The sequence below is a fragment of the Stylophora pistillata genome, chromosome 4 (genome assembly GCF_964205215.1).
Source record: "Stylophora pistillata chromosome 4, jaStyPist1.2, whole genome shotgun sequence".
NCBI lineage: Eukaryota > Metazoa > Cnidaria > Anthozoa > Scleractinia > Pocilloporidae > Stylophora > Stylophora pistillata.
Window position 1 is genome coordinate 30,443,709 of NC_142522.1, and position 27,248 is coordinate 30,470,956.

Sequence of the window (27,248 nt, forward strand, 5' to 3'; positions counted from 1 at the left end):
AACCCCGAATAAGTCGGTTTATTTATACTTGAGCAAACCAGTAGCTCGGCAAATAACAATGTGTAAATCGTTCTCCCACAGTGTGATCGTGATTGTGTTCATTTGGAGCAATGTTGCATTTTTGTGCTTGCAGTGCCGAAGCCCTTTTGGAACTCCTGATGAATCGAAATTAGCAAGGCAGAAGGAACTCTGCTTGAAGAGATGTGGCCTTAGATTCAAACTGATGACTCGGAGTCAACATCAAGTGTTGAGGTGATTTATAAAGTTTTACAAATATAGTGATGTATACTTCAGTTCAAAGACAAATTAAAATGTAAGGAATATAGATGAGACTAGAACTTTGACTTGTAAACACTACTGATATTCAATTATTGATATTCATCTCCAATTCCGTGGTCTTCATAACGATGCCGTGATTCTCATGGGATATTTTTGTAGTGGTCTTTTAAAACTTACTGGAGAAAAAAGGCTGATAGTTTCTAAAGAAACTGTTTGGGGCTGGGTCGGTGGGGGTAACGAAATAATTTGAATATATCAACAAAGTTGAAATGGTAAACTGGCCACCGTTACGGTTATAAAAGCTGACGTTTCGAGCGGGGGGGGAGTAGCCCTTCGTCGGAGCGAATAGGGGAATTGGGGGTTGTGTGTGCTTTTAAAGGCAGAAAATGGCGCTACGTTATTGGTGGGAGCATGGCAACGAGAAAAACATGAATAAATTAGTGGAACAAACGCTTTTCATTAATTGCCGGTTTAACAGGTTTTAAGACTGCCGGTTTGAAAGATGATCTTTCAAACCGGCAGTCTAAATCCCGCAGGGATCAACGAACGCTTTTCATTCCACTAATTTATTCGTGTTTTTCTCGTTGCCATGTTCCCACCAATAACGTAGTTCCATTTTCTGCCTTTAAAAGTACACACAACCCACAATTCGTCTATTCGCTCCGACGAAGGGCTAACGCTCGAAACGTCAGCTTTTGTAATCGTTACGGTGGCCAATTTACCATTTCAACTTTGTTGATACATCCAAATGAGACAAATCACACGCGAAAAACGAAAAAGGAAAGGTTCATAAATTAGTAAATACAGAATAATGGAAAAGCTTGTTTTATATATAAAGGAGACAAAGTTTTCTTTTGTCTCATGTTTGTTGTATCCCGTCAACGTTTCCGCGCATTTTTGCTCAGATTTCATGTATGGTTAGAGTCCACAGTGAAAAAGAAACTGGAGGAGTCTTCCCTGAGTCGAGGCAATATGTTGGATACGGAGTTGAGGGGCCTATTTTATACTCTTTGAGGCACTTAATGAAAGAAAAAGTGAATAATTTATTTTACCGCTTTACCAAAGATAAGGTGTTTTTTACGTAGGCGTTATCATCTATAAACAGTATTGATAACAATATACACAAACAGGTGGAAAAGATATGAACTCTAAAAGGTTTGCTGTCATCATCTGGACTCATGAGTGCCAACTTTATCGCGATACTAACTCACCTCCTTCACTTTCTAAATGAACTCCAAAAATAACCTAGTTTTTTCGAGAAGTTAGGATTGCGATAAAAATGACTGTTTTCATTTTTTATGAGACCACTCTATAAACACTGAGATACCGTTCGCATGACATCAAACCCACTCGGCGGTTTCGTTTTATCTTGCAAAGCCGCATGAATCGAAATTAGCTTCTGGATGGATGTTCCGTAACCATTTTTAGACTACCTTTAAAATTTTAATTGGTCATCTATATCTCAACTCGTGTTCCGAAATATAACGCATCAGTACGCGTTTGTAAGGCTGAATTAAAAACCATACATTGCAGGAAGAACTAAATGAAAATAATTTGAAGCTTTGTTTTCATTTAAAAAATATTTTAGTTCATGAGAGTTTGAAGTTTATTAAAATTGTCATCAAGACAAATGATTAATTGTGGCCCTAAACATTTAATGAATCTTCGTGAGATGATTTCAAGCTTAGCTGATGACTGAAGGGGAAAAAATTCTAAAAAGCACCTGATGTGTGAGGGACTACAACCTTGGCGTGGCAATTTGAAGCCAATATCGCCAACTCCTAATGCTAATCTACGTCAGTACAAATAGCGTTTTATTTTGATCGAGCCTTAAATTGGACGTGATGTGTCATGATTGTTTTATCCTTTTGTCGTCCGCGTTCGGTCTCAAATATGACTTTCCATCCTCGTGGTTTGTCCTGTTAACTTAATTTTTTTAATCATTCGGGAAGTCTAATGTCTGTCCGAAGAGAAATTTCAAACACTATTGATCGAAAAGACGCTTTCCACCGTGACTTTTCACTTCGTGACTAAAGTCCGACCAAAAAGTGTCCTTTGTTCAAATGAGCTGTCGCTTAAAAGGCCTTGAAAAGAAATCCTCAGTATTTCGTTTGCATCACTTTTGTACTATACGATTGGGGCCTTTACACCCATTAAAACGTTCAGTTATAAAATGCAACTTGCTGAAAAGCTAAGTTGCTATCTTTTAGAGTTATAACTGTTAATTATGATCCATAGCAGATCGGAAATTACCCAGAATTTAATTCTCCTTACTCTTAACACAAGGCGACTGCAAAAAAATTATGTGGATCTACTTTCCACGCCAAATTGTAAGGGTGGGATAAGTTAGTAACGTTTTTCAGGAGCCCACCAAAGTTGGAATTTTTCTATCATTGTTGTTTATCTTTTTATTGATTTAATTCATGTCTTGAAGAAGACAAAGCGAGTGGCCCTATTATTTTCGAAAAGGAAATAGTTCGATTATGCACGAAAAACACGTTAAGTGAACATCCGAAAGTGCCACATTGAATGTGTAAACTACCCGTTAAATTCATCACTTGGACTGGTAAAAAGTCAAGCGGGACTTTTTCATTCGAAAATGATTCAGTCGAGTTCACATAACACATAAATTACGAAATATGATGAAGGAAACTAAAAGAGTGTAAAACAGCTTCTCCTGCGTGTCTTCCTGCGTCAGTTACACCGCAGAAGAAAGTCTGTGGGTGATTGTAATTTTTGACTTTGGAAAAAAATAAAAATTCATTGTGTATTCTTCTTAAATTCATCGTGTATTCTTCTTAAATTCATCCGCCTTTCGCGCCTCGAGAATTAGAATAAGGGAAGACTTACAATACTGTGCCGACGTCCATAAATTTGTCACTTGTAATAAAGGCTGCCTCATCTTTTATGCATTGTTATATAATGATATGATAAAGAGTGGTTTATTGACCAAGAAAAATTGTCGCCTGAATTACTGAAAAGTCAGTGGCTAGTTAGAAAGTAAGAGAAGTTATTCTCGCGGCTAAAAATTACACTTTAAAGAAATTGAAATCGATAGGACAAGTTTAGTAAGGTACACTACTGAATATTTGTACATAATCGATCTCGGGATCAAAAAAATAAATGATAACGATAACCAGAGGCGGTTTATATCTAAAAGGAGACCTTCCCATCTGCATGTAGATCAACTTAAACCTGTTCTTGACAAGGGGGACCACCTGTGCGATGAGCTTTTATTTTTGGATTATACAACGCACTAGATACACAATGTATACCGACGGTTTAAGAGATGATCATATCTTTTTTAATGTTAAAGTATACCTTAGGAACGAAATCAGACACAATTTCTTCTCATTTACCCAGTACGTTGCTATCTAAAATTATAACACCGCAACTAGAGATTCAATAATATTGCATGGTTTAACTTTTTTCGATGTCTTTACAATGATACGTATTGTTAATACGGCTGATGCCTGTTCTACACTTATGAGTATCCAGCCTTCTCGGCTTTAGAAGAGTAAACTACGAGTTTCCCGAAGGAGTACCTTTACTTTCGTTACCCTCGCTTTCCACCCTCTGACGCATGAGAGATTATGCAGCAACTGAATTTGTAGAGATATTTTTGGTGCTTGCGGAGTTATTCAAATGGGGGAAGGTAGATGGATCGTCATCACCCTATAATTGAAATGTTAATAGGCTGACACCCGTTTATTTTTGTTTTCTTGTAACCTACGAATTATGACTTAAAATTGTCAGGTAAAGGAGACTTAAAGTACAAATAAACACTAAAACCTGAAAGTCATGCGACCAGCCAGCAACCACCAGCTACTATCTAACCATATATTAAAAACATCGTTTGTGTTTTTCGTCCTTTGGAAGGTTTCCATCAACATACATCAATTTACAACGCTTTGGAGAGTCTCTCCCTCTTCCCGACTTTTCAAGGAAGTTCGAAGGGACCTGACACAGTGAACGTTCTTTCACCTAAGGTTTTTTTTTCGTTATGCTTGTAAAGATCGTCTCTAACCCGTTCTTTAAGATATTTATTGAAATAAAATAAAAGCGAGAGAGGAAGGAAAAATTATAAGGTTTGCAAAGTTCGGTTTGCCTTAAATTCTCGGAAAAATCGCCTTGAAATGATAGATGCTAGAATACCAAGGCTGTCGGCTTACTCATTCACGGCGTTAGAATTATTAACACCGCCTCTTCTATTGTGCACATATATATTGTGTCTGTCTAAATGGGTTTTTTCGGGTGGGGGTGGTGGGTGGGAAAAACTTGGAAAAACACACTCAACCAGCTTCTAGCCACGCCGGCTGTAAACCAAAAAAAAAAAAAAAAAAATTCATGATTCATTACGTTTAAAGAAAAAAATAGCAATAATAATAGCAACACTGTTAATAAAAGTGATAATGCTAAAATAGTATCAATAATCACAATAACAATATAATAATGTAATAATAATGATAATAACAATGATATAATAATGAATTATAGTGATGATAGGAACCAAAATAATCTTTATTCACCATAATCGCAAAAATGTTTTCAAAAATCATGATAAAATGCTTAAAAATCGAAGAATTAATTAAAATTTCTAATAAAAATCTAACCTAATCTATCATCTAGTGATGATAATGATAGCAATTAGGCTAATCTTTATTATGATTGTAGGCCATTCACGAGCGCTCTTATGGACTACCAAGCAAGGAAAAAAGTGCATTGTAAAGAAGCGTACTATGAAAATGTGGCTGTACTTATCGCCTCGGTGATGGCTTTTACGGTTAACGGTAAAAATCTTGGCCAATTTACGGCTAACTGCTGATATCGCTGTATTGCTGTCACCGGAAACATTTTTACGTTTAATTCTATTTGTTTTCAGACTAACCGGTTAATTCGTCAATTTTTTCGACTAACGGTTCATTCCATAGATACCCTCTAAATTTTGGACAGCCAGTGAAGAAAAAGCAGACGAATCATCCAGGTTTGACTTGTGAAGCAGCCTCTCTCAGCGCATGGAGAGCATCCCTCAGAATTTGAACATTTAAAACACTTTTACAATGATTTAGCTTTTTCTTTGAATAATAATTGACTAATGTTTGAAAGCCTTTATCGCTTTTACTTAGCTCTTCGAGAACGCTCGATTTTTTAAACTTGCTCCTAGAGCGCGGGTTGCCCTTGATAAAAAATCAAAGGTCTTCAAATCGCGGTAACTGATCTGATCTCTTCTTATAATCTTTAAGTTTTTCTGGCAAAACAAGTTTTTTCATTAACATTTCAGTTGATCTGATGGGAATTTACTTTATTCCAAAAAGAGCAGAACAAATAGTAGCGTATCTCAAATAGAATGATTTACAAAAATATTACGATAAATAATAAACAATTCGTTGAATTCATTTTCGAAATAGTAATAATAATTATAAACTTTATTAATGTGTCAAATCAGTAGCAGTTTCCCACTAAATAAGGAAACCTAAACTAAACTAATCTACTATATATAAAACGCATAAAATATGCAATCCTTCCACGTATAGTTGACCCTACATATATGTACTACCCTACCCTGTGTAATCAAAATTACCTAAAAGATTAGAAATACAATGCTGATAATATGAAATATTAAGATTTACATAAAATACAGTTCTTGCAATTGTCCGAGGAGATTAAACTTTATATATCTAATGTATGTAAAGCACTTTTAAACTCTTGTACAGTTCTTGTTTTTCCATCTAACTTAGACCAGATTACTGGACCTAAGTACCTAAGAGAGTGCTTACCATAACGTGTTGTGCTTACTCTGGGAATAATGAAATCACTGTTTCTTAAATTATATCTATTATTATTAATGTCAAACAGAATCTTAATATTATTTGGGTACAGATCGTTTTTAACTTTATACATTAACACTGCTATATCTTGTAATCTTCTAATATATAAGGTTGTTAATTTAGCCCTTTTAAGTAGATCGATATATGATGATATGCTATCACAGTAAACAGCCCTAAGGCCCCGTTCCTGTACCCTCTCTAATTTTCTAGAATCGAAAAAGTTCGTTTTGTTGACATCCTGTTTGCTAAGGGCACTCAGCACTTGTTTCATATCACTACCAATTGACGTCTGAACGATAGAGGCCACTTCTTCACGGTTTACTCACCCTGCAGTTTACTCACAGAAGTTCATTGCTTATAATCAGCATCGATAACCTCCATCCTTACTCAGCCTTGTTGCGTGTTTCTTAGTATTTTCATCTTAACTATTTTTCCTAAATTCTAATGTTTATAGTTTCCTCCAATCCTAATATTGACTTCTTGAGTGATGTGCTATCACCCGTGTCATCCTCTGACGCAACGAATCATTCGCGTGCGAAACTTGCACGTAAATGCATTTCGTGCTCGAGCGACTGAACTGATAATAACCTACCACAACACACTGTGAACGTCATTCAAGCGCTCCGAGGGGATTGTTCATTTACACTAAAGCAAACAGGAAGCTCCACGCTTAGCAATGCGGGAATCGTTCTTCAACAGTATTCTCACTGTGTTCATTTGGAGCGAGGTTTCAACCCTGTACGTGCGTTGCCGAAACTTTTCTGGAATTCCTGATGAATCCAAGTTAGCTGGGCAGGTGGAACTCTGTTTAAGGAGATGTAACCTCAGCTCGCAAGAAAACGACACGGAAATATCAAGTGAAGAGGTAATCTAACAATTCCTTCATTTATATTTACAGCGGTGTTTATTTCAGTGTAATGAAAACTATTTTAAAAGGATGTAAACAAAAGCTCCGTGTATAAGATGATAGCTTTAATTCCTAAACAATATAGTTCAATAACGAATGATATATTTTTCAATTCCAATTCCATTTTTTTCTTCCTTAAGAGACTGTCATTCTCATCCTTCGACTGTCCTTTTCATTATCTTTCTATGCTCAAAGCATCTCGATGTAATAACCTCATTCGAGATAAACAAGTCCGATCATCGTTACAAACTTACCTCCTATGCTTTAAAAAAAAAATCAGCCTGACTATGAGCACCTCCTTCGTACCGAAATAAACAAAGTGTTACCTTTCAAGATTTTTCCCTGACGAGACGAAATTTGAAAAAGAACCAGCAGCGCTGTATTATTTAGGTGGCGGGAAGGATTGCCCAACATTGACCTAGATTGGCACTACTTCTGATACGAAAATATCGTATATTTTGAAAGAAAAAATGTTGAGGATGTCGGAAATAGAGTCAACCTAATTTACGGGCGCATATCAAAAGACCCTGAGGGTACATTACGCAGGAAAATTTTGCTTTAAAAAAAATGGATGAATGGTCGGGTCCAGAACGATCTTAAATACAAATTATTCAACTTAATCATTCAGTCAGAAAACTATTTTACCAACTTCAATGCAATATTTCTTGTTAGTTTGTTTTATTGTTATAGTTATAACCAAAAAATAAAAACCAGAGACCTAGGGAGCTAAAAGTGCTTTTTTGATCGTGATTTTTGACTGCTATTGCACAAGAAAGCATCATAATAAATCATGCCATCCCATGCCATCACATACACATACAGCACCTATACTACCTACTGTTTGGAGAAAAATCTATTTAGGATGCGAACATGCTCAGTCTCCAGTCCATAATTTTGTTGTTTCGGTCGAGGGCAATTCACTGTATGTCTTTAAAATATATATATATATATATATATATATATATATATATGCATGCTATACAGATTGATGTCAACTTCTTACGAAGGAACAATATCTCATATCCTGTTTTTCCTTTCTATAGTCACATGGACGTCATCGGTGTTCTTACGAAATCTGTCGAGTTTTTGTCTGGAGGGGTGAGTAAAATTTTTACAGAAAGGAAGTGAAATGTTATTTTGTCTTGTATTGATAAAGAGAACATTAAAACTATGGGTATAAGACAAAGAGGTTATCAAAATTTTGTCTTCGTTTGTTGTTAGGATCATCTGCGAATGACGAAACGGACGAGTAACAGATATAGTCAGAAGAGACGCCCAAAGAGTTTGATATTATTATTATTATTTAACCTCACACGTGGGATATCTAACTAAATAAGAGTCATCAAGAGGAATTCATTGATGCGGTTTACTCACTAAAACGTGAAATCTATCCACAGCCTCCCACTCTCCTCTAACTGATCCCTACCTTGCACTGTAATTCCAGGTTTTCTTCGTTCCCGTTTGAATAAGCTTAAACAAACGCACGACTTGCAGGCGAAGCTATCCTTCAGGAGGCAAAAACGAGGTAGCAAATAACATTTTCGTGTCCATAGTGTCGTTTAATAGTGAGCTGATTTACTTATGGCTAAGCATTAGACTTGTATTACAGCTGGTCAAATTGAGCACAGTTGATAAATTGGGACAAATAACAAATTTTTGTCTTTAATCATAACTTTTACAATTTCCTTAAATCTGATTGTTGCATAAGCTGCTTTATTTATCACTAACTATTCTGTAGAGTTGTAAAAGGACACCTGTAATCGGACAGTTAAAACAGCCAATCATACAAGTCCATCAAGAAGATTTTTATTTTAGACTTTGGGGCAGTTGAAAATTGTATCAGTTGGTGCATAAATTTTAACACGCTCATGGGAAGGCCATATGCGATGATGGTGCTTGTTTCAGTAAAGTTTAACGAAGAGAGCGAAACAGTTTTATTTGACTGTATCGGTATTGAACGAAATTCACCGTACAGATGAATTACGTCTCGAGCTCATTGATGGACGGTCAATAGGTTCGATCGCCTTGTGTATCTTATTAAGTCCTTCTTTTGGTTACAATAAGACTCGCAGGACCGACTTTCCATGCGGGGAACGGTCGGAAAGCTCGCAAGTAGTATTGGGCGTGAAAAAGAGATTACTAGTATCGCTACTAATATAAGGCCCAGAGTATTGACTATTTGCGGTTTTCGTCATCAGTTAAGTATTTAAACAGAAGCACTGCAATATCAATGGCTCTAACCAGAAATATGTTCATTTTGACTCTCCTGCTCCTTATGGTTGAAGAGCTTTTTTGGTGCAGGTTTACGTCTTGCATTATTCCATCGTTGACAAGCAAAATGTCATTTGAAAGTGAATTTCAAGTGCTCCTCAGACAATAGCCAAATCTGTATCCTTATCATGTTTTGCTCTTTTTTCGTACAGAGAGCTCGTCGAGCCAGCCAAAAGATAGCTCTAATGACAGAACAAACGGTAAAATGAATATGGAAATATGCCTTACTTTTTTCAGTGTTAAGTATCTGTCCACTTTGATTACATTTGGATTATTTGACGTTTTTTTCAACCTCTTTGAAACCCCTTTTTCTTTTTGTCTCTACGCGTTTGCCTTTTAGTTTACCCTTTTTTCATGGCTCATCATGGTTTCCTAGCTTTGTCTCAGCTGCTTTTGTCCTGTTATATTCGTTCGTTTTTTAAAATATGTTTTTTTGCTTTTGAAACTTTTCGAAGTGCATTGATTAGTAATTGAATGAAAAAAGAAATCTATTTGTAGCGCTTACACTGTAAGCGCTAAAGGTAGATTTCTTATTTCATTTCATAATCTGCTGACCCGGCGCCATAGTACTGAGCAGAGCTCGCTATAACAAACCGTTATCATTCTTTGTATTTGATTTCTCAAATTAAGGTCATTCGACTTTGAAAGTCATATCGATACCATAACCGATTCGTATCATATTCTAATTAAGATAGCAAAAATATAACTGACGTGAAGACCGTTTCTCGAAGGTTCCGCTAACATAATGGACCTGTAAAGCTGGTCTGTTTACTTCATAATGGGTGTTACAAAAGTTATGAAAATTCTACAAAAAAATATAAACTAGAGAAGCAAAAAGGACAGGCGAATGTGCTAAAAACTCTTCTACAATCTTAAAAAGTATATTTTATTTCATTTTTCCCTGATGATAATTGGTATTGTTACTTTTCAAACAAAGATTGCTCATTGGGTTATACAACGAATTCCACTTTGATAAAGGCTGACACGAGGTTGAGATTCCGGGAACTTAACAACACAGGAACATACACGCTGAAAGTGACGTGGATACCTCTGCAAGGTCTGTAGAGTAATGACAGCAATAATATAATGAAATAATATGATGATGTCTCGTGTCAATCATGAAAAATGGTCGCTGCCCGTACAAGACATGTTCATTGCCAATTCTGCTTAGCTCTTCAAATCTCTTGGAAGACCAGTAAGTAATCCATTTGTATTTGTATAATTTGTAAAGGTTGCGTTGTATGTGCGGAAAGCTAAGCATGGGATCTTTATTACAGATGACAGTCTCATCTGGGATGGATACACAGTCATATATTTTTTACAGAAAGATTACAAATGTGTGAACTTGGATAAGGTAAGAATTGCTAACCACTCGGAATTGAAATCATATTCACTATTACCTGAGTTGTAATAAAATAAAACTTTTACTCAAGATGAAGAATAGTTTAAAAATTCTTAGATGTTCCTCACTTAAAGTTTACCTTTCTATGATTGTACTTTCTATCGTCTTCGGTACCTTGTTTTCCCTCAATCCTTAGCCCTTGAACTAGGGGGGCCGTTTTTGTTTATGTGTGTTCACCTGCCGACTTTTCTTCGATATGCGTTTAGTTTTTTACCCACAATAATGGGAGGGCCCCTCCCCTATATCCGCCACTGATTATCTATATGGATATTTTATTAGCAAGGCACATTGAGGTTATTCATATGCAAACTATGACTTCCTTTTCAGAACGTCACGAGTTTTATGCTTAAGAGTAATTTGAGAAGAGGTGATAAATTTCTATTCTCTGTAAGTGTTTCCACTTTTATTTACTTAAGAAAACAACAATCGGTAAGGGGTAAATACTCTTCGAAACTTTGAAACAGCATTACAGTCGGCTTAAGTTCGATACCAGAAAACTTTCAAAATTAGGAGCACGGCAGGAATTTGAAGAGCCCTTTGAAGGAGGAAAGGAAATGCGTGTTGAGGCACTTTGCACAGTTTTGTCTGGTTTTCGCGTCTTTAAGCATATCAAACATAAGGTTTGTTTGGAGTATGACATTGGGGCTTACGAGGGAGTATTTACGGATAAAAGCTTTGTTCCAAGGCATTATGCTCTTTAAAAAAAAGAAAAAAAAACAAATAAACCTAGCGATTTAAAAATCGAATCTAAGCCGAATATCTCAGTTTGAAATTTAAGATCATTAGGTATGGCAATTTAATTTAAACAGAAAGTTTTGAAGAGGTACAGCGTTCACTGAATCCACCAAAACACAAGACCCCATACGATTCTTGAAACAGTGACGCAATAATGATAATCAAATGAATACTCTCGTATTTTAATTTTTAAGCTGCGACGAGTGAGAGTGAAAACCTCATCTAGTATTTGGTGAATACATATAAAAATTTCTGTAATTTTACATTTGATTATTTCGTGCAGTGTCACAATATTGGGTCTGAAGTTTAATTCTTGTATGTTTTGGTAGTAATTTTAACAAATATCCTAACGAGTAAATGATATGAGGCAATTTAAGCAAACATGCTGTCTAAACGATGGGTGAGTGAGAATCATAGGCGTACGGGCCGGGGGAGGGGGCGGGGGGGGCTGTAGCCCCCCCAAATTTTGGGCAACTCAGATTTTTTGGGCAGTACGAGAAATTTGGGCAAAGCTAGTTTTTAAAGAAGCTTACACGTGTCCGTGCATTTTTTTTCCAGAAGATATTTTCTGTTTCAAACTGAAGTCAGCGTTGTAAATAGGCTCGATCTCCACCGTCTCCCAGGTCCGGTCTTTGATCTTCCACTTCGGAAGGATGAGTGCGGGCTCATTTTCCCGAACAGTGACTGGTAATCGAGCCTACGTTGTAAAGCCAGTTAAATTCACACGAGATATGGTTGCCTAGCACGTGATCACTTTCTGATTATTTTTTAAGGAGATCATATGTTGATATTTAACAACTATTCACCGAAGTGGAGCTGGTTAGTGGTGGATATTTACCGAGCCGCGAAGCAGCGAGGTAAATATCCACCGCTAACCACCGACACTGAGGTGAATAGTTGTTTTAGTATCTACTAAAACAGTGAGATAATATACACCACCAAAAATTGATTTTAATTCATACGATTCCAACATTTCAAAATTTTCCCGCGCGTAACGATGCAACGCGGCTCGGATCGCGGTAAGTGATTTTTTGTTGTAAAAACTGCCGTCTTGTTTTTTCGCTAACAGATAAAATTTCTGAAGACATTTCGTTTAGCTCTGGTGGCGACATTTCTTCAAATGGTGTTGCAAACTCTTTCTGTATTTGGAACCATTCTGTAAAAAATACCATTCAACTTTGATTTTCAGGTAAACAAGTGAGGCTACGCAAGATATTTTGCATTTGTAAACAAAACCTTTTCCACTGGTTTTTATCGATAAACTCCCGGTTACCATTACCTTTAAAAACAGCCAAACCAAATTTAGTCGCTTTCTCTGTGTACTCAGGGACTGCTTCGTTGTTATTTGAGTGATTTATTCGCTTGTCACGGATGCAAACCGGCACGCCACTTTTTCCCGAGTTGCTCGGAGGTAAATAGCAAAGGATATTCGGAGTTTGACTAGCCAATCAGAGCGCGCCTTCAACGCTACCCACTATTTTAGTACATAGTAAATATACATATTTGTAATTTTGTTGTTGGGCACTGTGCTGCATTGCACTAGTTAGTGTGGGGAATTTCCAGTCGTGAATTAATTAAAGACAATTTCGGCATAACTTTCTAGAATCATATTGTAGATTATCTACTGGAGACTCTAAGAAGATCTGAGTCACGTGCTCGGCAACCTCCGTCTCGTGTGAATTTAACTGGCTTTACTACGTCCTTTTTGGCGTTAAGCTAGCGAAATTCACGCCCGTAGCTTTTTAAAAAATTTACGCTACAGTGGAAACAAATACGAACCTTATGTAAGTTTTTTTTTGTGTAAAACTCGCCTTATGCCATATTAGACATGTCAAATCCAGCCCCACAAAAACGTAAGCGGGCCTATCGCCATCGCGTTACCTGTTCCGAATGTGAAAAAGACATGAGTACAAAGACACTCATGCAAGAACCAAGCGTATAGGCAAGAGAGTTAAATTTACTGTTTCTCGTGCGCCAAATCAGTCACAACTGGGTTTCACCGACGGCGATGAATCAATAAATATCCTTAAATGCAGTAAAATCGACGCCGACGACGTTGGCGCAGATCTTCCGAATGACAACAGTACACACTTATGGATGTCGGTGTAACAGAAAGACTTGGATCGTGCCATTGATATATTTGGCTGTCGAAATGGCGGAGACAGCTATTTCTTTTAACTTGTTTTATATGTACGCCTATGTTAGTGTATCAAATGACGACTGTTTCGTAAAACTTTGGGCAACTTGCGAGAAATTTTAGGGCAAATGGTTCACCGCCCCCCCCCCCCCCCCCGCCCCCTGGCAAAAAAAATTGCCCGTACGCCTATGGTGAGAATACTGAAAAAAAAAAATGCCATTGGTGGAAAAATCTTGGCCGAGGGAAGTTCCCAATGAAGAGAAATAGACTCCAACTTGAGTCGATTCTGCATCTTCTCCTTGCATCCCAAAATATTTTGTAACATATTTCCAAATTTACTCATGCGAAGTCCAATACGTTTATTGTTGGTTCGTTTATTGTTGAGCTAAACCAAAGGGTTACTCCGGTACGTTCCTGGGATCGCAGAAAAATATTTACTGTAAAATTTTTTATTTTTTAGGTTTTCGCACGGCCATTCCCTACGCAGGACCCTGGGGATTTGGAAACACGTTAGTTACCTCTTTAATAATAATAATAATAATAATAATAATAATAATAATAATAATAATAATAATAATAAATTTCTAGAGCGCCCTTTCCCATGGGTCCAAAGGCGCTATTTGCAAAGTCACAGTTCAAAAATAGTTGAAAAAAAATTAAAATTAGTTAGTTAAGATTATAAAACATCAAGATCACTTCATGAATTTAAAAAGCACGTGTAAAAAGAGCAATTTTAAGCCATCTTTTAAAAATTTCAAGTGATTCAGTACCCCTAACATGCTGAGGAAGACTGTTCCAGAGAAGCGGTGCGACAACAGAAAAAGCACGACGGCCATAACTATCTGTGTGGAAGATAGGGACGACAAGTAGATTCTTCGTTGCAGACCTAAGGTTGCGTAGTTGTTGATAGTTTTTGAGAAGGTCTTTAATGTAAGACGGAGCGAGACCATGAAGAGCCTTGTAGGTAATTGTAAGTATTTTAAAATCAATTCTGAGATCAATCGGAAGCCAATGGAGTTTTTTGAGAACAGGTGTAATATGTCAAAACTTTGGTGAAACAGTAACAACACGAGCAGCTGCATTCTGAACACGCTGAAGCTGTTTAATCAGATACTTAGGTAAACCATATAATAGCGAGTTGCAGTAATCAAGTTTTGATTTGACTAGAGCATGAACAAGATACTGAGCTGCATCAGCGGGGAGATATCTACGAGTGATACTAATTTTAAGTCAATAAACGAAAGCTAAGACGACCAAAAGTCGTTCGTAGTAGTTTAACAATGTTAGTATTACATACCAGGCGAAGGGCGGATATAAACGCAGGCCCACAATATTTGTTCTGTCTGTTATATCTAACTCTTTCATTTTATCTTATGTCATTTTTTGTTTTTCATGTAACACTTAGCTTTATTGTTGCAGGTTGTTACATCCCTTGTAAAGGTGAGTAGTTCCTCGGATAAAAAATTAAGAAAGTAATCTATAGACAAAAGTTTCCAAGTGCATATTGTATTGCGTCGATTAACTCGAAGCCCCTACCCCCTCCCAACCTGCTGGGAAACCTCCCCCGAGCATTTGAACCCTTAAACATTGTTTCCTTACTCGGAACTGGTCAGCTCAGACGACCACCACAAACGTATAATATTATCCAAACTTTAATGATTATTCGATCTAAGAGAAATACATTTGAAAAATTTAAGAAAACATGACTGGAAACTTACTTCTGTGGCGGGTCGTAAAAACAGGTTTCTCACTTCAGGTTAGCAGATTCGGGTAAGCGAACAGATACAAAAATCGACTTCTCTCTCTTACTGATTCTTCTAAAAAATTGGTTTCAATCACGACAAGCTAACATCATTGTGAGGAATTAATGTCAATGACGAGTTGTGTTAATTAAATTATATCTGTCATCATAGGCAACGCCTATTTACTAAACGAAACAAACATTGGTTCGTTTAAATTACCACTCCTTAGGGCCAAAATGAAAGGAGAATTCAAATGCCATATCCAAGTACTGGATTTGATGATAAATATTCTTGTAAAAGGCAACGTGGGCGACTGTGACTTTCTTGTACGCCTATTGGTCTCCGCTGTCTGCTCGCGAAAGCGGACTCTTTATCTATACCACTTTGATATCAAAAGATAAAATATGTGTATTTCGCTAGAAAGACTCGACAGTTTCGGTTTAAATTTCCCCCCCACTCAGGCTAGGTTCAAATTCTCGTAGGGCGCCCGAATTAATCGGTGCACAAACTCTACTTTTAAATGAAGGGGGCAAGTTTCTAAAGGAACTGTGGTGCTGCGTCGGTAGGGGTGATAAGGTAATTTGGTAATATCAACTAAGTTGAAATTGCAAATTGGCCACCGTAAATAGTTAAAAATCTGACGTTTTGAGCTTTAGCCTTTCGTCAGAGCGAATGAGGAAGGGCTAACGCTCGAAACGTCAGCTTTTTAACTCGTTACGGTGGCCAATTTACAATTTCAACTCAGTTGATATTACCAAATTACCTCTACTTATAAAGACATGCACAATAGTCTGTAACGTTAAATATAATTACGTCATACCTTATATATCAAGGAGAATAGCTCATTGTAACAAGGTAAACAACAGTATGGAATATTCTGGAGTTGCTAACCCGCTTACATTGCTACATTTTTAACCTTGGCCAGTTTCTTTGAAAGACAACATACCAGCCAGCTACTTCTGATCACCTTGAACACTTATATGATACAATAAACGCTTGAAAGAACTTACCAAACGTTAATTCAGCTCTCGGAAACGACTGAGATAACTATTCGCTGTAGAAGTAAAGTTCTGTTGTTTATTCTATAGATGTATTTCACCAACGAAGTGGATTTTACATAGAGTTTAGTCGCCAATTACAACTTTGTCAGCTCGTTAATTGAATGTTTTAATAATTAAGTAGAACGAATATTAATTGCATCTCATAAGAATAAAAAATCTATGTATTCTTAGAGAAAATAATATCAATAAACAAACCGTTGATTGTTAACGTTGTTTTTTTTTAACCAGCGGCAACTGGCCCTTCTTCGATATTTGATACAGGTTTGTTGAAACTTGATACCGCTCTGATAAAAAAGAGACAGTTTCTATGAAAGTTTCTCTTTGTATACATTTAAAACTGTATATATTGCACTTAACATTACCGTTTTTAAAACAAACGTTAACGGCAAACCCGAAGGAAGGAAATAAAAAAACTTATTGTCGGTGAACTCCAAACACATTTTAAATAGGAAAAGTGCTTGGTTATTGTTGTTGGTATTTTTGTTAGCAGCTTTTTTATCATAATTACCGTAAAAAATTTGATTGCCATTTCGTTTTAATCTTTTGCAAGAGAAGATCTCTTGTCATTGGCTATCTGGTTTTAAAGCAGGCGATTACTCACAGTTTTTAAAGACGCTGAAAATAGTTTATGGCGTGGTCACCTAATTGATCTATTTTACTGTTACACAGCTCCCGGCCGCTCACGACAGCTCACGAATTCAACAACTGCTACGATCTCAGGTCTGTCAATAAACTAATTAATTGTGTGATATTGCAGACGATATATTTCAGTTTTTTCTTTGTTTCAAGCCTAAAGAAAAAAAAGAGTTGATCTTCTAGTTCTATAGTCTGACTGATCTTCGCTGTTGAACTGATCGGTTTTTTAGCTTCAGGGTTTTGGGAAAGAAAACTGTTTCAGTCACTAAATAAATACACAGCTTCTGTGACGAATTCAACATCAGGTGAATATAGCTTGAAATTGCAATCGCGAAGAACTCGTGCATATTACTATGCATTGTACTCCCCCACCCCCTCCCTCCCTTCGCTGCTCCCTCTTCCCTTTTGCCGTGAACGTTGTTAATCATCCCTTAATTGTAAGGGCAGGGGTGCGGATGCATTTATGCGTCCTTAGGTCGTTAAGCTAAGATTGTCTTTTTTAGAGACTATTCAAGTATGTAGCAGTTTTACAATACGTCTTTTTAATTTGTATCCATATTTTTTTTTTTTGGTTATATAGCTACTTATACAAAGATCAATAAAACTTCGTCGTACCCTCCGACTTCAGGTTTGTCAGAAAATAGGTAACCCTATAATTGAAAACTTAATTATACTTTGCCACCGATAATTTTTCCCTCTGAATCGAAGCTAGAAGTAGGGCAGTTTCGTGGCTGATCGAGAGATTTCGATCTTGCTGAGTGACTCGGGCAATTTCTCCAGCTTCTGAAAACACGCGTGAAATCAATCCTTAATTTTATTGGACCCCAAGCGATTACCAGATATACTTACTTTGGTACAATGAATATATGAAGTTCATCATATATTTTGAACTGCGGTTATAGATACGTTTGATGGACGATCCTCGCTGTAGAGAGCGCTATTTATGCAATAACGAAAATCAGACCTGAAAAAAAATCTATAAAAACCTAATCTATAACCACAGTTCAAAATATATGAACTTCATATATTCATTGTATCTGATTTATCATCACGGGTTTATTACGAATCAACTTAACGGCCTGCTCCCAGTTGGCTTGTTAGCTCAATTGGTAGAGCGCTGCACTAGTATCGCAGAGGTCAGTGGTTCGAATCCCGTACAGGCCTGATTGTTTTCAGGTCTGATTTTCGCTATTGCATAAATAGCGCTCACTACGAGGATCGTGCATCATACGTATACTTATTTTGCTTTATTGCTTTCTGCAGAGATCAGTAATACTCCTTCGTCTCCTCAGACCTCAGGTTAGTCAAAAAATACTTAACACCATTCCTTAAAACTTATAACACTTTGTTGACTTTAATTTTCCTCTTTGAATCGAGCTAAAAATAAGGTAGGCCACGGCTGATCGAGGGATTTCGCTCTTACTGCGCAACTCGGGAAATTTCTGCAACTCCTGAAAACACGCGCAATATAAATCCTTGATTTTTATCGACCCGGCCCATGTGATAATCTGCACTAACTTTCCTTTTTTGCTCTACAGAGATCAATAATACTGCTTCGTCCCCTCTGACCTCAGGTCAGTCAGAAAATATTGAACATCATTCTTAATAAAAAACTTACTAACACATTGTCAATGATAACTCTTCTTTTTTAATCGAGCTAGAAGTAACAAGTAGATATGTTAGATATATAAACTGAAATATGCACGGATAATTTCCCGCAGACATTATCAGCCTACCGTTTGCTGCGTGAGATGTTTACTTTTCAGTGTTCTCTGGTACGACCTTATGCAAAGATTTCCCTTTTTCTGTAACAATCAGAAAACACTTTCACCTCTTTAATTAAATTCTAAACGAAGACTCATTGTAGTGGACGTAAGGTTTAAAAATTAGAGTATGTTACTTGGGGTACACCTTTGAATATTCCCTAGTTTTTCATTAGCTGGAGAACATTCGGTCACGTGATGCGTTTAGAATGATGGCGTGCCAGAAAAAATATTTGGTGGATTATAGTGATCCCCAATTTTACTCGGCCGTATCTAATTACCCACACTGTTTTCTTTTTTCCTTTATTGCTTAACACAGAGATGAATAAAGCTTCTCGGTCTCCTCAGACTTCAGGTTTGTCAGGAAATACTAGACACCATTCTTAAAAATCTAATAACGGTTTGTTAACACGTAATTATTGTAGTCTCTTGTTTAAGTGTAAGTGTTGATTAAAATTTAGTTTCATTAGTCGATATTCAATTTTGATTTTGACTGACACTATGCTTGGGTTTTCTGACGGCGTTTTGTCGCCGATCATGTTTTAAAACAGGTTCACTCTATTTATTCCAGAGGGGTTTTCTCTTCTTTAAAACGTGATTTACTGTAATTCTAAGAGACTGCGGTTAACTAAAGAACCAGCTTTGGAAAGATAAAGACTCGCATGCAATTGTTAGAACAGCAGTATAGTTTAACGGTTGGTACTTCTTTTTCTTCCGTGGTTGAAGACTTAATGTTTCCAAAATGAGAAAAAAGAAAAAACTGCTGTAGTAAACTATTTTGCTGTGGCAAGGATGCGTCCACTTATAAACTATTTCATAATCTCTTTCAGCAGATACGAATGAGACGATCCCCTATGTACTTGGGGCTGTTTCCATCTCGGTATTCGTTATCATTGTAACTGCTTTCATCGTTCTCTTGCGCTGCCGTCGACAAAAACCGCCAAAACCTTTCCCTTTAACAGGTATACTCAGATATCTTCATATTAACTAGGGCTCAGAAAACCACAGCCTAAATCTCGAAACGAAGATCTGTGTGGTACAGTTCTTTTCAGTTACCTTTAGTTAGTTGTAGTTATCAAAGTGAACTCTTCTTCCCTAATCATTGTCTATATGATGCTTTCTGTGAATTTTTTTAATTCGGTATTAAGTCGATACTTTTCGCGGAAAGTCCAGCAAAGGTTGTAACTAGGCCTGAAATCCCGATAAACGGGCGGCTAGCAATGTTTAGGTATGATTAGTTGTCAATATAATCAATAAACTTAAAGAAGTTTAATTGCGGGCTAACGTTCAAAGTTGAACCACCATTGAGATGGCGCTGCGTTCGACATGTACTATTCATATTCATTCGTTGTTTCAATATGTCTGTATTTTTGTCAGTTCTGCCATGTCTTACGTTCAGTTACTTTATGTTTCAGATATGCAGTTTGAATACGATGCATTTGTTATATACAGCTCCGAAGACTCAGATTGGGTGGTAAGAACTCTCATTCCAACTCTTGAGGAAAAGCACGGTTTGAAGTGCTGTGTTCATTACAGAGATTTTCTTCTTGGAGTTCCCTTTCGTCAAAATATGGCTGACAGCGTTTACAAGAGTAGGAAAACAATTGCTGTTGTGTCCACTCACTTTTTCAGTAGTAATTATTGTGGCACAGAACTGGATTACGCCCTTTATCGACTAATGGAAAAGAAAGATGACAGCCTCATCGTGATAAAACTTGATGATGTCGATAGTCGGAAACTACCCAGAGAACTTCAAAAAAGGAGTTACATAGACTATCTAAAATCCACTGATAAAGAAACGTGGGAGAAAAAGTTAGTAAAATGCTTGACGTCCACTAGATCTTTACCAGAACAAAACACAAACGACAGAAGTGATGCTTGGAATGCTGAGGAATTATGGCGAGAAGGACGATACTGTTCTGTGTAAAATCACTCGACCATACATCTCGAAGCACTGAACGAAAGCAACTTATAGACTTATCATTAAGCAATAGGCCTTAGGCTTGTTTACGTCGAAATACTTAGTTTCATACAAAGCCATACTTTCAAGATGACGACTGGTGGCTTATAATTGGATGCTATTTCTAAGACATTGTAATCAAAAGAATGCCCGCACGAAAACACCCAGGGAGCGGCAAAACTTCATGAAACATTTCAATGCAAAGGGGCTTGGGAGTGAGTTTTCAGTACATAATATCATCGTGCAAGAGATGTATTCAAAAGGATGAATTTTGGGTCGGCCATGGCCTCCTCGCCTCCACCCCTCCACCGACACACAACACTGGCACTTTATTTACATGGAAACCATTTCTGTTTAGTTTGTTAGGTTTTTATTAACATTTTAACAGTGGAAGAAAATGAATCACATGGCGGTGATAAGTTAAGAAATTGACTTGAATTGTTTTTAATTAACAATTTATACCAGTCAGCGAAAAAACGCCGTGAAATTTATGTTACCCTTTTGTTTTTAACTTCTCTACACTGATCACAAGCGTCGTGTCTACCCTTCAGAAAACTCTTGGAAATACACATGCATTTTCCCAGTTTGCATATTTTGTCTCTTGCTCCGTTGTCAGAAACATTTTGAATGACATTGTTCAGATATTGACAGTTTAATTGGCAGTCGTCTGGCTCTGAAGAATCGGTGTCATCGCCAACATCTCGCTTTGTGAACGTGTTGAGAGTATGATCTTCCTCTGCGTTGTGCCAAGCGAAAAGTTCAGCATCGGCCACATTATCCCTTTCGACCTGTGGCCTACTGTGTGAGGTTGAAGTCACGATCAGAAAGACAGTAATGGCTTTGAAAACAGCACCCTGCAAAAAACCGGTATAAAGCTGAAAAAAAAAAAAGAAAAGATCAGATAATGTAACTAGAGATAAAGAATGATTAAAGCTGGATAAAGATATTAATCGTAATGCTATTTGTATATTCTGTAATGCAAAGAAAGAATTCGTGTAAATTAAGCCGCAGTATTCGAAGGCAATGTTTCGGTATCAAACTGCGATCATCGTCAACGTTTATAATAAGATAGCCACGCTGATTCAAGAGAAATCCGCGCTATGATTGGCTATCCAGCGAATAGTTTTTTGTTTTGGAGACGCGGTTCCTGTTATCGTCTTTTTATTTCCACTTTCAAAGTAAAACGCCGAAAAAAGGCAGTGGATGCTTTCGCCGTTATCAAAGTAGGCCAAAACACTCGCATTTTCCTTGACGTCCACGATCTTGAATCACCCGTTGCAATACAATTTTGGTTTCGGAAGAAGCCAGTAAAACGGCACAAGCACACACAAAAAAACAGTTGGTTTAAGGTTAAGGTCTAAGCTCAAAGAATCCTTCTGTCTTGCCAAGGTGAGTATGCAAAACAAATTTTGAATAATTTTCAGATTGTTGACATCGAACTTTCTCCTCGGAAAATAACTTATAAATACCTCTCTAACGCTATCATGAAGCATTTCAGTCCCTTGACGACACAAGTCAGTGAAACTAGAACTCAGCTCTTACTTCCGTGACTGTTTACGCCAAATCAAAATTAGATCGCTCAGACAGTACCAGCTCACAGAAAGGAAATAGGGGTACGAAACACAATTGGCTATAAACAAGCAAAAGGGATACACAGACCTGGGTTCTAATTTAAACCTTGGAGGTGTCAACATTTGTCAACAATTTTTTTCGCTTTGAGCACACATGGAATAGGAAAGAAAATGCCTGCTCAGCTTATCTGAAGCTGTTATATTGCGCTAAATTCAAGAGCAAATTTATTTAAACAAGAAATTTCATCAAGTGGTGATATCACCGCCGCCTGGTGACATCTCGTCTACCTGAGCGAGATATCGTTATATTACAGCTCAACGAAATATCGATCGTTTCTGGTCAATATTTATCTTACGTCAAAGTAATAAACAATATCAAACTCTTTTTTTACTGACTTCGTCTCCTAAGTGAAGGAGAAAACCCAAATCGAAAAATGCATCGCTACATCAAATAATGATCGAGAAGGAATTTAAACAGATATGCTCAGAAATTCTTGCTCTCGAGTACTTTAAATGTAATGTAATTGTCAAAATAAACTAACCAATTAGATACGTATATTGCCCCATACACATTGCTGTTTTCTCACATGTTGTAGGACAATATAATATACTTGTTAGTGACATTAGGAAAGAAAACAATGTCAGTGTATGTCAATGGTAATATGGTAGTATTGTAAATATTATCAATACTGTGAGGGGAGAGACATGACATAGCCGATGCCGAGTATTGTAAGCCTGAAACTGCTTCAATCCTTGCTAGAAAGTGGAGTTTCGAGGTTTTAATATCATTTTATCCCAGAAAAGAAATAGAATTGATTGTCCCCACAAGGACAGTTTTAATGCTGTCTGGCTGTAGAAAAATCAAAGGCTCGAGACATAAAAATCTTCTAGGAAACCTCGCAAGAGTCGCCAGATTAATGAGAAAAATAAAATAGACTGAAACTACAGACTACCATCAATAAGGAAGGCCAACAAAGCTTAAAGCAAATGCGAGAGTTTTTATTGACAGACAGAAGTAAAAAAAAAAAACCCACGGGGCATCAAACATCCTAATACAATAGGGATTAGCCAGGTGAGGAATCGTAGTGAACTTCTCCACTGCGAAGATCGCACAGTGATCGATACAGTACATTCGTTATTGTCAACTAGTAACAGAAGGTCGACTGACCTCGCTGTAAACGGTAAGGAGTTGAGAGGAAACCGAACCTTATCGGTGCCACACCAATCGAATGTGGGAAGTATGTAAAGTTAGCATCGAGAAACGCCGTCAGCATTGGTGCAAAAATGAAAAAGAAAAGCGCAAAAACTAGAACTACCAGACCCTTTTTCTATTTGTGTCAGTCCTGCTCATTCGTAAACTTCTATAGTATTATGCTTCACGGAAATCTTATTTTAGAAAATTTGAATCTTTGCTTATCAAGTTACTTATTCTGAATATCATGGCTTGCCTCGCCACTGTTTCCTTATTGAAAGTGAGGCTTTTATTGAAATACAACTCATCATGTTTCGAAACCCGCTTAAATTAATTGTGCTGCCTTAAGTGTGATTAGCTCTCGACTTCGGATTCGTTTCATTTTAAGATGGATCGGAGACGACAGAAGCGATTTGTTTATAATCGTTAAGCAAGGGATCAGTTTGAAATATACCACTGAACGATATATCTAACACATGTATTACTTGCCGAACGAAAAACTATGTATCACTAGAGCGACATATCGCGATGACGCATCCCTCTGTCTATGATGAATCGCCATAGCGACATATTGTGGTGTTCGACGATTTATCGTTGTAGTGACATTTCACTGGAATGAGATATCGCGGAAAACCCCCGATATCTCATCGACTAACCTCTCATACGTGGCAACAAAATTCGCGATATATCGTTGATATATCGCGAGATCAAGGGGGATAAAAAAAAAGCGCCATACTCGACGATACTAAAAGAGTTGATATGGAAAAAATTCTAACAGTTTCCTTTTGCTTAAAGCCGGAAGCCATAGTAATGCGGATGTCAAGTAAGTAAGGAGAAAGCAATGTCCTCATAAGTTGATCTAAGACAACGTCGAATTAATAGAAAAAAATATCTGAAGAGGGAGGTTTCTCTCGAGAAATGTATAGTAATCGATTGTAACCACCTCTCAAGGTTAAGGACACGGACCAGACGGTTGAAAAATAATATTAAGTATCAGTTTATTTTGAATCATCGATAAATATCTGTTCGTACATTAACTATATAGAAGCAACAACCAAGAGTGGAATTGGTGACTAGACACTGGTGTTCTCTCTTACAGTTAATAAGGCGCTTTTCGGCAGAACATAAGCATTCGCGAAAAGTAACTTTCATCGCAACCTTAATGTGCTGCATGCAAATTTAACACGATAGCACTGAAGCTTCGCAGTTCTCTGTTGAGCTCAGTGCCTTAACAAATTTCAGTTTGACTTTTTTCCATTTCTTCCCGTTGTTGTTAAATTGCTGCGTTAGCAAAGTTTGTATTTATCTGCCTGACATTTTCGTGCAAAATTTGACTATTAGTCATTTGTTTCATGTATCTGAACATAGATTTCTAACCAGAAATTTCGGATATTTCTTTATCCATGGCAATAACGGAAATATTTGAAACGAAAAATTATCATTAAAACATAATATTAATTTGCCAGCAATTCATAAAGAGAGTAATGAAATGAATTTGACCGCACTTCAACACTTTCTTTAAATTTAAGTGCAAATACCTACTAAAGCGAAGACATAAGGATGAGCTAAGTTGACAGTTTGATCTACAATTAAATTTTTTTTTTCATCATTCAAACGGTTGGCAAATTTACCTGCCACTCAAACTGAAAATGAAAGTGCAATAGTTAAAGAATAATTACGAATAACTTGGGCTGCACTTCAGAAGTGAGACGAAAATCTGTTCTCTGAACCATTGGTTAGCTAAAGAATACGATTGAAAGCTTTAAGCGTAAAGGCGAATTTACCTACCTTCATTTTGATTTATCTTTACTGTGAGATAGACTTTCCCTTCGTCGTTGTCGACACTTGTTAGGCTGATGTACAAGACAGTCCGTGCTGTGAGTGGCCGTAAGTGCCCTGAAATACTTTTGTTTCGAAAGGGCGTGGTCGTTTTTTTCCGCAATACTAGCATTCTATTTACCTCCAAAATTAGGGCTCAAGTAAAATTAATTTCATAATTGTAGCTTTCCGGGAAACTCCGGTCTCAAAGGCAAACTCAGCATTAACTGAAAGTAGCTTCCTTCCTCAATTTTCAAGATTAGTTTAATTGATTCGCCGAACGTATTGGTTATAGTTATTCTCTTCACGGAGCTACCGAATCATTTTCAAGTATTTGTTTTGCATTGTAACGATGACAAATCTAATTCTACTTCAGTCTTAAGAAAAATGATTACAGTTTAAGCCGTATTGAATTGACTAGCAGTTTCACACATGGGCATATTACCCCTTTTGATAGACCTTATTTCGGCTATGCAAGTTGGTGTTTATTCTAGGCCACAGGGCAAAAAAGTAAAAACTTCGAAGCAAACGTAGGAAATAGCACTGCTTAGTCAGTATGGCTCAGAGAAATAAAAGGTGAAATATAAAACAACAACTAAATTAAGAGAACCGAATTGAATTATAATACAAATTCACATAAGGGTAAAAGAAGAGGCATTTTAGTCGCAAGACGAGACTGTATCAATTTCTGTACATTTAAGCTTCATGAAGTTAAGATTTTATTCAAGCGCAAATCTGGTGTCGAATAAAACAATACTTTCAGCTAACAGGGAAAGCCTGATGTTTACACGGGTAAAGTGTTTCAAGAACGCTGAGTCCTACTTTGATTGGAATTTACGAGGAAAAAGCGAAATGGAAGAATGAGAAGTTTTCTCCTTCTCTTTTAAGAAACATATATATGTACTATACTGCAACGAAGGCATTTTTCCAGCATCGTTTCAGCACATCAAGAAATCCGATATCGCTAATGAAACTTTCCTCAATCGTTTCGAAATCAACTCAGCACTATCAAAAGTTACATTTTCTAATTTATGCAAGCCACAGCCCAGAGTTCATACATGATTTAACGTTAATTCAGAAAAAATACAATTGTTTTTCATCCAGAGATGAGAAAATGGTCGTGCTGATTTGATGCTTATTTATGATCCGCGGGGAATTACCCGCCATGCTAAAGATCGTCTTCTTTTAAATTTTTTGTCTCAGTTTTCTCCGTTGTCATAATAACTGCTTCGGTAGACGTGACTCTCTTCAATATTGACATACGACGCGCGCATGGTGCTGACATTTTTTCTGTGTCAATTTTTCTGAAATATGTCTTTTTTTTGCAATCGAGATTTGTGAGACTGGTGTCTCACTTAGAATGCGACGCTCTTGTTCTCGGTATTTCTTTCTTTTGTTTTTTCGTGTTAGTGCCCTCTTAATATAGTAAGTCCACAAGTCCACGATCGAAAGACGTAATATACGGGTGTTTTTATTCCCTTTCTTTCGCAATGTTCCTTCGTGAAGGGTTTTGATTACGTAAATCGATGAAACAGCAAAACGGGGGCGTTTATGTAATGTCAATAAGTAACCCTTTCTTACAATATCAGCACATTGCTCAGCACATGGCTGATAAAATTAGACTGCCCTAGGCCTTGATATTGAGGTAATATCAAATCCTCTTCGAAGTACACAGCCGGGTAGACAATCGACAGATCTCCTTTGCGAATAAAAGACAATACATAATCATCCCGCAAGTACAATATTTGAGACATGTGAGCAGTAAAATCAGTAAAGAGTATCTCATTGGTCGACGAATTTTATTATGCGAGAGTCCGACAGGGTAATATAGTTCTCAAAATTGCCAAACGGTCAAAAAAAGGTAGAAATTCTCCCTTCAAAATACAGAGATATATTCTAAGGTTCATTGATTGCACTTAGGCATTTAAGATAGAACCTCTCAAAGA

The 27,248-nt window shown here is 37.0% G+C and overlaps 2 protein-coding genes across 8 annotated transcripts; one reads left to right on the top strand and one right to left on the bottom strand.

Annotated features, from left to right (window-relative positions):
* Positions 1-21,663, top strand: LOC111346642 (uncharacterized). 6 transcript variants are annotated; one of them, XM_088757799.1, is made up of 18 exons: positions 1-252; positions 6,562-6,972; positions 8,058-8,112; positions 8,459-8,539; positions 9,438-9,485; positions 10,223-10,342; positions 10,563-10,639; positions 11,015-11,074; positions 14,020-14,068; positions 14,979-14,999; positions 16,591-16,623; positions 17,032-17,082; positions 17,579-17,626; positions 18,262-18,297; positions 18,537-18,572; positions 19,081-19,116; positions 19,592-19,723; positions 20,177-21,663. In XM_088757799.1, the coding sequence occupies exons 2-18, from the start codon at positions 6,784-6,786 to the stop codon at positions 20,686-20,688; spliced, it is 1,584 nt and encodes a 527-aa protein (XP_088613925.1). In that variant the 5' UTR covers positions 1-252; positions 6,562-6,783; the 3' UTR covers positions 20,689-21,663. The 6 variants fall into 6 exon arrangements, with proteins under 6 accessions (XP_088613925.1, XP_088613927.1, XP_088613930.1 ...); XM_088757800.1 differs by lacking the exon at positions 1-252 and having other exon boundaries at positions 6,428-6,972; positions 19,595-19,723; XM_088757801.1 differs by lacking the exons at positions 1-252; positions 18,262-18,297 and having other exon boundaries at positions 6,426-6,972.
* Positions 21,069-25,381, bottom strand: LOC148733297 (uncharacterized). Of its 2 annotated transcripts, none has more exons than XM_088757807.1 (2): positions 25,273-25,381; positions 21,069-21,596 (listed from the first exon to the last, which is right to left on the bottom strand). In XM_088757807.1, exons 1-2 carry the CDS (start codon positions 25,276-25,278, stop codon positions 21,210-21,212), a joined length of 393 nt encoding a protein of 130 aa, XP_088613933.1. In that variant the 5' UTR covers positions 25,279-25,381; the 3' UTR covers positions 21,069-21,209. The 2 variants fall into 2 exon arrangements, with proteins under 2 accessions (XP_088613933.1, XP_088613932.1); XM_088757806.1 differs by lacking the exon at positions 25,273-25,381 and adding an exon at positions 22,191-22,229.
* Positions 25,382-27,248: the final 1,867 nt, after the last annotated feature.

Coding starts and splice junctions, on each gene's coding strand:
- LOC111346642 (XM_088757799.1), top strand. CDS start 6,784: ATGCGGGAATCGTTCTTCAACAGTATTCTCACTGTGTTCATTTGGAGC. Junction 9,486..10,222: donor CTCTAATGACAGAACAAACG/GTAAAATGAATA, acceptor TTTCAAACAAAG/ATTGCTCATTGGGTTATACA. Junction 14,069..14,978: donor CCCTGGGGATTTGGAAACAC/GTTAGTTACCTC, acceptor TTATTGTTGCAG/GTTGTTACATCCCTTGTAAA.
- LOC148733297 (XM_088757806.1), bottom strand. CDS start 22,214: ATGCTTCATGATAGCGTTAGAGAG. Junction 21,597..22,190: donor TTCATGATAGCGTTAGAGAG/GTATTTATAAGT, acceptor TTTTTTTTTCAG/CTTTATACCGGTTTTTTGCA.